Source organism: Littorina saxatilis, linkage group LG5 (genome assembly GCF_037325665.1).
Source record: "Littorina saxatilis isolate snail1 linkage group LG5, US_GU_Lsax_2.0, whole genome shotgun sequence".
Lineage (NCBI taxonomy): Eukaryota > Metazoa > Mollusca > Gastropoda > Littorinimorpha > Littorinidae > Littorina > Littorina saxatilis.
In genome coordinates, this window is record NC_090249.1 from 25,298,843 (window position 1) to 25,313,117 (window position 14,275).

Here is a 14,275-nt window from a genome sequence, read left to right on the forward strand (position 1 = left end):
GATAACTGTCTTTGATGACGTCATATCCGGCTTTTTGTGAAAGTTGAGGCAGCACTGTCACGCTCTCATTTTTCAACCAAATTGGTTGACATTTTGGTCAAGTAATCTTTGACAAAGCCCGGACTTTGGTATTGCATTTCAGCTTGGAGGCTTAACAAATAATTGATGAGTTTGCTCATTAAAGTTGTCATTAAAATCGATTTTTCGCGAACAGATTTAAAATTGATTGCGTCGTATTCCTCATTTTCTCCTGAATTCATAAATATGTAGATATGTCATGTTTACTCTAAAAATGTGCTCAGAATGAAAGGAAATAGGTTCAGAAAGTACTACGGACGCGTGCTTCGCGGGGGCGAGCGTGACGCGTCCCGGTCTTCGGTATGGTTAGCCGAGACTATCTGAATGTAGTCTGGTTTGTGGTGTTGATCTTGCCTAAATCATTTAGTCAATTGCTTCAAGCGACTTGTTTCTAGTGTGCTTGTTTTTTTCAAAACACATCTCCCTTGCTGATGACATAATTACTATTTCTGCGTTTTCGCTTATGACGTTATTCTATTCTTATTTTTTATTCGAAATTGCAATTGATTGAGTGCACATTTGCGGCATTTTCACTGAGCGGCGCTCTCATTTGTGTGTGTGTGTGTGTGTGTGTGTGTGTGTGTGTGTGTGTGTGTGTGTGTGTGTGTGTGTGTGTGTGTGTGCGTGCGCGTGTGTGTGCGTGTGTATGTATGTGTGTGTGTGTATGTGTGAGGGTGTGTACGTGTGTGTGTGTGTGTGTGTGTGTGTGTGTGCATGTGTGTGAGTGTGTGTGAGTGTGTATGTGTGTGTGCGTGTGTGTGTGTGTGTGTGTGTGTGCGTGTGTGTGTGTGTGTGTGCGTGTGTGTTGTGTGTGTGCGTGTTTGTGTGTGTGCGTGTTTGTGTGTGTGCGTGTGTTTGTGGGTGTGTTTGTGTGTGTGTGTGTGTGTGTAATTAACGTTACTGACTTTAGGCTGCTCATCTATTTATTAAGATTCTGATTTATTTAAGCACGCAAATTCACACACACCAGTACAAACGCACTCTCTCTCTCTCTCTCTCTCTCTCTCTCTCTCTCTCTCTCTCTCTCTCTCTCTCACTCCCTTTCTCTCTCTCTCTCTCTTCTCTCTCTTCTCTCTCTCTTTCTCTCTCTCTTTCTCTCTTCTCTCTCTCTCTCTCTCTCTCTCTCTCTCTCTCTCTCTCTCTCTCTCTCTCTCTCTCTCTCTCCATCCTCTTTTACACAGTTTTCAGTCCATACGACAATCACGGTCAGCCAAACGATCCAGTTAAGACGCCATGTTTATTATTGCAACAACCATCTTACAGTCAGAGGCTAAACGAGAGAAGTTAGAGAGTGGGCATGGGGGGACGAGGATTTTGTCGGAGTGATATTTAATAATAATTGCCGTATCCTTTGCCGAATCCTTTGCCGAATCCGAAGCCGATGCGGTTGCCGAAGCCTCCGAGGCCTCCGCCGAAGCCTCCCAGGCCTCCGCCGAAGCCTCCGAGGCCTCCGCCGAAGCCTCCGAGGCCTCCGCCGAAGCCGAAGCTGTTACCGAGTCCGAAGCCACCTGCAAAAAAAAAGAAGAAGAAATCAACGTTACATCGGCATATAATCCGTTTCTTGTCACTATAGAGATAGAGAAAAAGAGAGAGGGGCAGAGAGAGAGAGAGAGAGAGAGACACACAGAGAGACAGAAAGACCGACCAACAGACAGACAGACAGACAGACAGACAGACAGATGGATGGATGTATGTAAAATACGCAGGTTGTTTAATTATATATAATCTTTCTTAGTTCTGACAGAGACTTTATTTCTTGTATTGTTCGGATATGGCCGGTATTAATAAAAAATCAAAACTTGACTAAATATAAAAATGTGGTGAATGAAAAACGAAGAAACGAAAATGAAACGCAGTCAGTTCCCGGGGCGGATTTCTTGAATTGAATTTAACAGATGTTGGTGTGAAAATAAAGCTATTGTATTGTCATTTCAACTCGGTTGATTGCCCGGTTACAAAACACGTGGCGCGATCACGAGGCCAGCTTTGTATCAGTTCTAATATCAATCTGCTGTTACAGTTGACCCCCCCCCCCTTTTTTTCCAAGAAGTCCAGAACCCGAGTACAATCAGGTCTTAAAATCAGAAGTAATCTTAAAAAAAGATAATTGTACTGAGGTTTTGAACACACAGTCTAGAATAGGGGGATCTTAAAGGGCCCGGGTACGGACTAAATTAGTACTCACCGAATCCCTTGCCAAAACCGCCGCCCAAGAGGCCACCTCCGAAGATACCGTTTCCATAACCGCCGCCGAGGAAGTTTCCAAAACCACCTCCATAGCCCCCTCGGTAGTATGAGGCAGAGGCGCAGGCGGCCAGAGCCATCAGTACGAGCAGCGCAGCAACGACCTTCATGTTGGATCTGTAATGAGTAAGAAGAGAGACTGGGGTGAGAGGCTGCATCAGTGTTGACACAAAACACAACACAGGATGTGTTATTCTCCAACGACCTTCATGTTGGATCTGCAAGGAGAGAGACTGGTTATAGGCCGACAGACAGAGAGAGAAAGAGAGAGAGAACGAGAGAAAGAGAGAGAGAGAGACAGACAGACAGACAGACACAGAGAGAGAGAGAGAGAGACAGAGAGAGACAGAGAGAGAGAGACAGACAGACAGACAGACAGACAGACAGACAGACACTGAGACAGACAGACAGAGACTGAGAAACTGAAACTGAACTGAAACTGAACTTTATGAAGAGAGAGAGACAGACAGAAAGACAGACAGAATGACAGACAGAGAAGCTGGAACTTTAAAACATGTCTGCAGGTAGATACGATTAAAATGTACCCCACAAAATTATTGCGGAATGAACAAAATAAATCAAATACTGTTTTGCGGAGGTCTTGAGGTTTTTAGCTTTGGGTCTGTGTAGAGACGTCTGTGATAGTTACCAAGTGGAAATGGTCGTCAACCCTGCGCGGAAATATCCCGGTAGATAAAACACTTTTTAAAGGAAATCAAGACTTTTAACAAGATTTAACAAGTGCAAAAAGATACGACATTTTTAGAGCCTCCTTCATTTTACTGTGATATACTAAAATGTACGCAGCGACCACCACATACACTGATAAAAGAATCGGTCCCGCATGTGATTGGTTGAAGGGACGTTGAAATCAAGAACCAACCAACCGACGCGGATAATGACACTTGTACATTCAGAGAAGCTGACTGGGCAGAGAAGATAGCGATTTGCCGATCTTTTCACACCTTTTCCATTACTCAACTTAAACCTAACTGTTGGCACAATTAATAGATCTATCTCCATGACATTGCACATAGTGAGAGCTTTTTTTTCAAAATATAAAAAGTGTTGTCGGATTTTACACATTTTTTGTGTTCCACTAAAAATAATAACACTTTTGTTGTTGTTGAAAGAGCAGTGATACAATGACTGCTCGTAACGTAGCACTGTGCAATGAAATCGAGGTAAAACGGAACGTGGTCACAAGAATGCAAACACTGCTTACACTGTTAAAAAATATCGAGGTGTTTGTCATTTCTCACATAGTAAAAGTTCTTACCTGGGTGAGAGAGCTTCTGAGCAGCTACTGTGGACTGTAGATGCTTGGTAGAAGTGAGTTGGTGATCAGGGCTGGATGTGCATCTCCTTTTATACTAAAATATATGCCCTCAGGTGTATTGCTTAATGAGTACATGTGTGTGTGTGTGCGTGTGCGTATGTGTTTTAAAGAGCGTCATCAATTAATTTTGGGACCTTAGGCAATCAATCTTACGAGCGTTTCTCTGCAAGCCTTTTTTACCCCGTATATGCAAGGCTATATCGAGCGTGCGCCTCCGCATCCGGACTCTTTAGCTCAATCAATGATCGTGATGTTGTGTATACTCTCCAATACGGAGGCAATTTTATTCCGATCCAGGCGTTGCGGGGGTGCGATACCATACTGTTTTGACTGCTTCATTTCTTTTAGAATTTTAGCAAAACCCAGACCATTTTAAATGGTAACATTTCACATATATGCGCGGGACACATCAATGAACATAATAGTTAAGCTTAGCAGTCTTTTTATCGACAAGGAGGCGCGTAGAATGAGATGAAAGAGGACGAACATGTTAAAATATGGACGGATCTACAGCAAATCGATTTGTATGTTCGTTTACGTATATATTTCTCGCTAAAAACCACACTTGTACCAGATACATACCTTATTCATCCACACAACCATAAATGAAGGCTGTAGGTAGTTTCAAAGAGACACAGTTTGCTTTGAATGGAGGACACTAACCGTGATGTTGGCGGGAACGCTTTGCTTCGGCGATCGGGGGTGCGCTCTCGGTATAGCCGAATATACAGCGTGTTTTTGCCCGCATGATGTGTCCTTGTGTCGACGTGTAAAATGGCTGATGTGCACTAATGTGGTTATGCGCTTAATATTATTTTAGTTTGTACTTTGGTCTGTCTATGCACCGATATGCCCATATGGCCATGTGCCAACGTGGTTTCGTGTCCATATGTCCCAGCAAGCAGCTGTCCTCGTCATAACCAGTGTTGTTTACAGACTGAAAGGATAGCAGGTCCGTTAGATCTTTCTTTCTTTATTTGGTGTTTAACGTCGTTTTCAACCACGAAGGTTATATCGCGACGAGGGAAAGGGGGGAGATGGGATAGGGGAAAGGGGGGGGGGAGATGGGATAGAGCCACTTGTTAAGTGTTTCTTGTTCACAAAAGCACTAATAAAAAAATTGCTCCAGGGGCTTGCAACGTAGTACAATATATGACCTTACTGGGAGAATGCAAGTTTCCAGTACAAAGGACTAAACATTTCTTACATACTGCTTGACTAAAATCTTTACAAACATTGACTATATTCTATACAAGAACCACTTAACAAGGGTAAAAGGAGAAACAGAATCCGTTAGTCGCCTCATACGACATGCGGGGTGCAGAGAAATAAGGATGTGGAAAAGAAGACTTTTGGTAAGTGAAATAAAGGTGATGGATCCAGTCAGGTAGAAATAAGACAACAAGAAAAGAATTGGAAAACTGCAGGGAATAGTAGGGAGAGTTTTCTTGGAAGGAAATATAGGTGAAAGGACTGGTAAGGCAGAAATAAGACAAAAGAAGAGAAGAAACAGAACTTCTTACGACATGCTGGGTAGCATCGGGTAAATTCTTTCTAGTCCCAACCAATATGGGACTCCCCCTAACCCGCGGGGGGTGTCCGTTAGATCTGGTCTGAAAATATGTATAGGTTCAAATGTGCTGTATTCAAAACAAATGTTCCGTTAGAAGAGCTCCTGCGTGTCAAAACTCTTGGACAGTCGACCGGACAGGGGTCAGAACAATGCGTCAGACACACACACATATGCGTGAATGACTGGGGCCTGAAAACAACTCTGTATAACAATATGGATCTCATTTTACTGAAGAAGAAACTACACATTTTAAAATGTTAGTATAGTCCTCTTGCCAGCCTTATTGATCCCTCTTGTGAACCCGGAAATGTTGAGTACACCAAGAGGTTTTTGCAGAAATGTACTGTATGGGTCCCCAGCAGTCAGAAACTGCCGGATGCTAACTTGCATATGTTTCCCAATTTGCATAATTAGCCTAATTAGCATAAATTAGCATAATTCTTGAAAAGTCAATATCTCAGCAGCCCCTTGGCCGATTTGGACAATCTTGGAGTGGTTTTGTGGTTAATTGATGATTCAAAATCCATTTTTGATATTTCCCAATTTGCATAATTAGCCTAATTAGCATAAATTAGCATAATTCTTGAAAAGTCAATATCTCAGCAGCCCCTTGGCCGATTTGGACAATCTTGGAGTGGTATTTGTGGTTAATTGATGATTCAGAATCCATTTTAGATATTTCCAAATTCAAGATGGCAACCATTTCCGGTTTAAACCGGAAGTGGCTGTATTTCAGCTCCAAGTGGGCAAAAATTGATATAACGTTAACTCATTTATGAACTGCAGAATGATTATCAATTAATATATGAAAGTAGTATCCACATTCCTGATACTGCCAAAGATGACCTCCTCGTCGGGAGCCGTGTGTGCCGCCACTCAGATGGTGCAGCTGCTGTGAGTGCAGATATGTTCGGGGAGCAGACATGCATCGAGCAAGGGAAGGGAGCAGGTGGCATGAAAGGCATTTCTACCAACCCTGAGCAGGTCGCCGTATGGATCCAATCCTTTGGCATCTGCTCACTTCTCTCCAAGTCAATGGATGAGATGTACAATGATGTAGAAGGACTAGATGAGACACAGAAACACAAAACACACAAAGAAGAGGGCAAACGACGGCGAGAGTTGGACGCTGATGACCGAGCCAATATTCTGAGAGTGTTGAACGAAAACTCCAACCCACTCACCACAGAGATGACCACCCTCAACCATATCATAAACGGCCAGATAGCAGATGAAAAGGTGAATGTGCAAGATGCACTGGAGATTGGCAGAGACATGAGCACGAAGTTCTCTTCATCAGTACCTAAGTGATTTCATGCACCCATTTCAAAGAAGGTGGTGACAATGAAGTTCATGCCGAAAGGCGTGAAGGTCAATGGAAAAACCGCACGTGACCTGCAGGCTATATTCGCTCGCCTGCTCGTGGTGGGGAGCAAAAGACATATCGAGCTATCCACTCTCTTCAACTATGAGCTTGGTCCAGTCCCTGCTTCCATCATTGATGAGTATGGTTTCCTCAGAAAAGGCAACAAGTCTGTGTTTGTTCAGCGCCTTGGAATCCTTGACCCAAATCTTCCAGCACCAGATGTCATACTTGTTGATGCCTCGCAGCCCATCTACCACGTGCTGACCTCGCAGCCAGTATGGGACGCCGGCTTCATCAGCACATCACTGAAACTTACGTCATCTTTGACCAGTACAATCAAATATCTGCCAAAGACCACGAGAGACAGAGGAGAGCTGCAGAGACCTCTACAAAGTATCATCTCTCACTGACAACTCCTCTACCTAGCCGAGACAAAGTCATGAAGAACAAAGCAAACAAGAAAATGCTGGGAGAGCTCCTGTGCACTCACAGCATTGGAGATCACATTGAGATGGTCAGCAGAGCAGACAGTATCGTCACTCATGATGAAGCTGACGTCTCTCTCATCTCGTACATGTTAGATGCAGCCAGACGAGGTGCTGCAACCATCCGTATTCTCTGTGATGACACTGATGTGTTTGTGCTCTTAGTCTTCTGGTGCTGGAAGGCTGGCATTACTTGCCGCCTGCAGATGGAGAAATGGAATGGAACTGTTCTGGATATCAATTCAACAGTACATAAGCTGGGTGACCAGTGTCGTTCCATCCTGGCCGTACACGCTCTCTCAGGTTGTGACACTACCTCTTACCCTGTTGGGAAAGGTAAGGTATCTGCGCTCAAGGCCATGAGTGTGGTACCTGGTGACCTGCTTCACTTCATCGGAGAGGAGGGAGCCACTGACTTGCAGATCCAAGAGGCAGTGAGGGCTTTCTTCCTGGCTCTCTACAATCAGAAGAAGTCGGCATCTGTGAACGTCGCCAGATATGACATCTACAGAAAACGCAAAACGCCCCCAGCGCCGAAGACACTGCCTCCTACAGAGCGCAATGCTCACCTCCATGGACAACGAGCACATCTACAGGTTCTACTTTGGAAAGCAGCAGACTGTCCTCACCCACCAGCAGTAGAGATCACCAATTTCGGATGGAACATTCTGAACAGAGATGCAAAGGAAGGCGAGGAAGTTGTGATGCCAGTCCTGGACACAAGCCCTGTTGCTCCTCCTGCCCTGATGGATGTTATCAGCTGTGGCTGCAAAGCTGAAACGCCGTGTACAACAGTGAAATGCAGCTGTGCAGCCGAAGGCCTGACCTGTACCAGCTATTGCGTCTGCGGAGGATGTGAAGGTACATGTTGTAACCCGCTCACACCACAAGCACAGCAAGAAATGGACGAAGACATCGATGCAGAGTTTGCTGAAGGAGAAGGAGATACAACAGATGAGGATGAGGATGCCGCTGACGATGTTGATGATGTGATTTAGCCAACAAGAAATGGACAAAGACATCGATGCAGAGTTTGGTGAAGGAGAAGGAGATACAACAGATGAGGATGCAGCTGACTATGTTGATGATGTGATTTAGCCAGTCATGTTAATCTCGCTTGGAATGGTTCATGCACTCCTTTCTTCCAATACCAAATCATACCATGAATTAATTTGGAGTCTAGTAGTCTATGTTTTAAGAGATATATTATATTCTGTATATCGTTTGAACAATGCTCCCATGGGGTCGCCTTCACGCGGCGGGAGTGTTCTCACCAAGCTACCCCACCCCTTTACTTCTCTTCTTTAATCTTATTTCTGCCTTACCAGTCCTTTCACCTATATTTCCTTCCAAGAAAACTCTCCCTACTATTCCCTGCAGTTTTCCAATTCTTTTCTTGTTGTCTTATTTCTACCTGACTGGATCCATCACCTTTATTTCACTTACCAAAAGTCTTCTTTTCCACATCCTTATTTCTCTGCACCCCGCATGTCGTAAGAGGCGACTAACGGATTCTGTTCCTCCTTTTACCCTTGTTAAGTGGTTCTTGTATAGAATATAGTCAATGTTTGTAAAGATTTTAGTCAAGCAGTATGTAAGAAATGTTTAGTCCTTTGTACTGGAAACTTGCATTCTCCCAGTAAGGTCATATATTGTACTACGTTGCAAGCCCCTGGAGCAATTTTTTGATTAGTGCTTTTGTGAACAAGAAACACTTAACAAGTGGCTCTATCCCATCTCCCCCCTTTCCCCTATCCCATCTCCCCCCTTTCCCTCGTCGCGATATAACCTTCGTGGTTGAAAACGACGTTAAACACCAAATAAAGAAAGAAAGAAAGTTTGAACAATGTTTCAAAACAATATGCAGTTAACCGAGTTCATTTTTTATCCAATAAAGGCCTACAAGGAGGTGGAATATGGCCATTTCCGGTTTAAACCGGAAGTGGCGGCCATCTTGAATTTGGAAGTATCATAAATTGATTCAGAGTCATCAATAATCCCAACACCGACTCAAAAATCGTCGAAATCGGCCAAGGGGCTGCTGAGATATTGACTTTTCGAGAATTATGCTAATTTATGCTAATTAGGCTAATTATGCAAAATGCTCAAGACATGCAAGTTAGCATCCGGCAGTTTCTGACTGCTGGGGACCCATACAGTACATTTCTGCAAAAACCTTTTGGTGTACTCAACACTTCCGGGTTCACATGATTGGCAAGAGGACTAGTAAGCAGATCCCATACTTTAAAAAACATATCGACGCACATCACACTTGTCTTCATCCCACGTTCAAAGTGCAAAGTCGACAAGATCAGTTTAGACAATAAAAGGAGACACCTTGCGGTCACATCAACACGTGGACATACATACATCGACACGTGGGTCTAAATTACCCTACCTCTCCGCTTCAACCCCCCGAACATAGTAACCCACCAACCCCCCCCCCCTCCCCCCCATATATCTTTGTTGTGGCGGAAATTCAATAATATACACGGTCATTAATAGTTACGTGACAGACGGAGAAAATTACCCTGAATTCCTTTATTACCAGATAAACGTTAAATGCGTCCTGCTGCTTGACGTGAAAGAAAAAGGAAAGAACGCTTCCTGCGATTTGTCTCCTTTCATTTGCAAAAAAACAACAACGAGAAAACGAGAGAGAGAGAGAGAGAGAGAGAGAGAGAGAGAGAGAGAGAGAGAGAGAGAGAGAGAGAGAGAGAGAGAGCGGGAGAAAGAGAGAAGAGGGGAGGGGGGCAGGTATATCGAAGATTCCACACAATACAAGGATACACACTGACAATCATGCGGTCACCACAACACGAGCACATACAGTATTGGTTTAAACAATGTTTTATTCCTATTTTACATGTTCATGAAATGTACATTGACATAAAGTGAAAACAACAAGTGCTGACCCTAATGGAGTCGAGACCACCCGGCACCCATCAAGTGGAATTCCACATTGTGTGTGTGTGTGTGTGTGTGTGTGTGTGTGTGTGTGTGTGTGTGTGTGTGTGTGTGTGTGTGTGTGTCTGTGTGTGTGTGTGTGTGTGTGTGTGTGTGTGTGTATGTGTGTGTGTGCGAAAGAGAGAGAGAGCGAGAGAGAAAGAGAGAGAGAGAGAGAGAGAGAGAGAGAGAGAGAGAGAGAGAGAGAGAGAGAGAGAGAAGACAAGACAAGACACAATCTTCATTATCGAGGGTAATAAATAAGCAAGAATATAATTATGCTTTTTTACATCCAGCCCTCACCCTAAGAAAGAGTCACAGGAACAGAAAACAATATAATCAAAGAACTATCAAACCAAACTTTAAGTACAATTGTCAATGATAAAAAGTGTCATTATTTAACATAACCTAATTTAGATCTGCATTGTATTACATTTTGTTTAACATGTACATACATTTTAAATAAATTGATGAACCATTCAGCACTTGTTTAGTTGCATTATGTGTGGCATATAATGGTTTTTGAATCTGTATATATGTTTCTTTTATTATTAAGATAAATTGGCAGTGAGTTCCATGGGACCGCACCTGAATATAGAAGGCTTGATTTGAAAGGTCAAGACGTGGAGTCGGTACCCTGACATCACTTTATACATTATAACACCTTTATTATACATTAATCCTTTTAAAAATGGTAGTACTTGCACATTTTTTATAATCAGATTCTAAAGGAGTGTGATTTCTTTTTTACATAATAAGCTTAACTGCTCTTCTGTGGAGACTAGCTAAAGGTTTTAAATCATTAGCACTTGCACAATCCCATACAGTGGATGCATAGTCAATATTTTACAAGATGTGATTGTAAAAAAAGATTTTTCGCGAGTGAAGATTCAAGAAGTGTTTAATTTGTGATAAGTGATACATCTTTTTTAAACCAATCCTACAGATGTAATCAATGTGGTCATTCCATGACAAATTATTATCAATCGTTACACCAAGGACTTTCTGGTTGGATACTTCTTCCAATACTTGATTTGTGATAGAAAGGGGCGGAATGCTCGATAATAGATTTTGTCGTTTCTGTCGTGTGGTTATGAGCATAAATTTAGTTTTTGTGTGGTTAAGAGACATATGGTTTAACTCTGACCAATTCAATAGTGCATCAATGCTTTCTTAGAGAGGTTTTGATGAATAATCTAAGGACTGGTGACTAAAATGTATTGTAGTGTCATCTGCAAACAACTCGCAATTATTCCGGAAGCAAAGTGGTAGATCGTTGACATAAATAGAGAACAACAATGGGCCTAAAACAGATCCCCGTGGGACCCCATATTTCAAAGTACTTTCATTTTAATATGATGCATTAGTAAATGTAATTTGTTTTTTTATTTGAAAAAAACGATTTAAGAATATTAATGTTGGTACATTGCATGCCATATAATTATTGACAGTTTCCTGATGATCAATAATATCGAAGGCCTTTGCAAAATCCACAAAAAGCGCTGCAGAAAATGTATTAGAATTTATGCTGGTTAGCCATTGATCAATCAGATTTATAAGAGCTGTATGACATGAGTGCTTTTTCCGCAAACCAGATTGATTTGGATGAAATAAATTGTTTTGATCAAAATGTGATAGGACATGTTTATATATATGTTTGTCCAAGGTTTTGGAAAGTGGTGACAGGATTGGAATAGGCCTGTAATTAGAGGGATCAGAAGGATCACCTGATTTAAACAGAGGGATTACCTTAGCTTGCTTAAATGCTGTTTGAAAACAAGAGGTGGCAATGCACAAGTTATACATGTATGTCAAGGTGTCTGTGATTACAGGAGCAGCTATTTTTGATATGTTGCTGTCTATTCTGTCTACACCACGGGTTCCTGTTTTTTAGATGAACGAGTGCAAAGTATATTTCAGACACAGTCGATGTGTTAAATCGGCATTTCTGCCTGTATTCTCTTAATGTTCTTTTAAGATATTTAAATCATTTTCTTGTGTTCGATCTGTAGGAATAACATTTTTGCCCCACTGTAGAAAAGCGTAAATTAAGTTTATCGGCAAAAATATATTTCATGGCAGTAGAGTGTGAATTAGAACGCTTATTCGTTAATAAATTAATGGCTTTTCAAATTGATTTTGAATCTTGTTTAGATGACACTACTTCAGTGAAATAGTTTTTCTTTTTTTGTTCTTTTCAGGGAATTTACGTTATTTCTTTGTCGTTTATATTCTTCAAAATCGACGTTTGCTTTCAAACAGTCTCTTCTGTTTCCTGATCAAGCCACTTTGGTTTCTCAACATATCTCGCTCTGTGTGTAACTAATGGGGCATGTAAATCATAAATAGAAATAAAAATAGTTTACCAATGCTCCAAAGCTTTATCAGGATTCGTAAAGCTATCAACTTCAGAATTATAAACTTCGTTTTATTGCCAATATTCATGTTACACGACAGCGATCAAACGTCAAGAGAGAGAGAGAGAGAGAGAGAGAGAGAGAGAGAGAGAGAGAGAGAGAGAGAGAGAGAGAGAGAGAGAGAGAGAGAGAGAGAGAGAGAGAGAGAGAGAGAGAGAGAGAGAGAGAGAGAGAGACAGAGAGAGTGAGAGAGAGAGAAAGAGAGAGAAAGAGAGAGAGAGAGAGAGAGAAAGAGAGAGAAGGGTGAACTGGTTTGGCAATCTGCCCATAACGAAGTGGGGATGGGGGAATCAGAGATGTAGGAGGCTTTGGCGTAATACAGTACTCATCGAGATCGAACACACATTCGCATACAGTACAACCGACATTATCTCACATGGTATGTTTAATTTCAGACGCGTATTTTACCAATAGAAATGTTTTGACACTCCATTTCATTGCCAATGTGCATGTTACACGACAGCGATCAAACGTAAAGACTAAAGGTAGGTTCTGAGAAAATTTACCCGTAGTTCTTGATGACTAAAATGTGGTAAATTTCAAATCCGAACGAGCCGCAGTAACGCACCCGGCTACTTACCTCACTTCTGTGTCGGGTGCACAGTTGTAATGTATTACATCTGTTACTGAATTCTTCGGTTATGTTCTGTCCTATGAGCGTGACAGTTTTAAGAAGCATAATAGTTCAAACGAATATATATTAAAATGTGACTTTGAGGGTGGGGTTCGTTTCGGCAACTTGTGACGGTTTTTACATTTAGTTAAGTTTTGACTAAATGTTTTAACGTAGAGGGGGGAATCGAGACGAGGGTCGTGGTGTATGTGTGTCTGTCTGTCTGTCTGTGTGTCTGTGTGTGTGTGTGTGTGTAGAGCGATTCAGACTAAACTACTGGACCGATCTTTATGAAATTTGACATGAGAGTTCCTGGGTATGAAATCCTCAGACGTTTTATTCATTTTTTCGATAAATGTCTTTTATGACGTCATAACCGGCTTTTCGTGAAAGTTGAGGCGGCACTGTCACGCTCTCATTTTTCAACCAAATTGGTTGAAATTTTGGTCAAGTAATCTTCGACGAAGCCCGGACTTCGGTATTGCATTTCAGCTTGGTGGCTTAAAAATTAATTAATGACTTTGGTCATTAAAAATCTGAAAATTGTAAAAAAAAATATTTTTTTTATAAAACGATCCAAATTTACGTTCATCTTATTCTCCATCATTTTCTGATTCCAAAAACATATACATATGTTATATTTGGATTAACAACAAGCTCTGAAAATTAAAAATATAAAAACAATTATCGAATTTAATTTTTCGAAATCAATTTAAAAACCCTTTCATCATATTCCTTGTCGGTTCCTGATTCCAAAAACATATAGATATGATATGTTTGGATTAAAAACACGCTCAGAAAGTTAAAACGAAGAGAGGTACAGAAAAGCGTGCAATCCTTCTCAGCGCAACTACTACCCCGCTCTTCTTGTCAATTTCACTGCCTTCGCCATGAGCGGTGGACTGACGATGCTACGAGTATACGGTCTTGCTGAAAAATTGCATTGCGTTCAGTTTCATTCTGTGAGTTCGACAGCTACTTGACTAAATGTTGTATTTTCGCCTTACGCGACTTGTTGCTCTTGGTTTGTGAAAACTTACGTATACAAAGCGCAAATTGCGAAAGCTGATGGAAACAAGTCATTTGCCAGAGGTTAGTGTTTTCATCCGCGCAGGTCAACAACATTCTTTTGGAGTTGTGGGTGAAACCGAAGCTAGGCTCCTGTTTTGGGCAATTGTGAGGCATGGTACAGTATGTGCAATTAAATGCACATT

At 41.8% G+C, this 14,275-nt stretch overlaps 1 protein-coding gene across 1 annotated transcript; it reads right to left on the bottom strand.

The window, feature by feature from the left end:
* Positions 1-1,301: 1,301 nt before the first annotated feature.
* On the bottom strand, positions 1,302-3,706 carry LOC138965853 (uncharacterized). Its single transcript, XM_070337952.1, has 3 exons — positions 3,602-3,706; positions 2,264-2,439; positions 1,302-1,586 (listed from the first exon to the last, which is right to left on the bottom strand). The coding sequence occupies exons 2-3, from the start codon at positions 2,430-2,432 to the stop codon at positions 1,408-1,410; spliced, it is 348 nt and encodes a 115-aa protein (XP_070194053.1). The 5' UTR covers positions 2,433-2,439; positions 3,602-3,706; the 3' UTR covers positions 1,302-1,407.
* Between the last annotated feature and the right edge of the window lie 10,569 nt (positions 3,707-14,275).

What these genes read in the sequence shown, in the direction of transcription:
- LOC138965853 (XM_070337952.1), bottom strand. Translation starts at nt 2,432, where the DNA reads ATGAAGGTCGTTGCTGCGCTGCTCGTACTGATGGCTCTGGCCGCCTGC. An exon ending in CGGTTTTGGCAAGGGATTCG is followed by an intron (nt 1,587 to 2,263) that starts GTGAGTACTAAT and finishes TTTTTTTTGCAG; the next exon opens with GTGGCTTCGGACTCGGTAAC.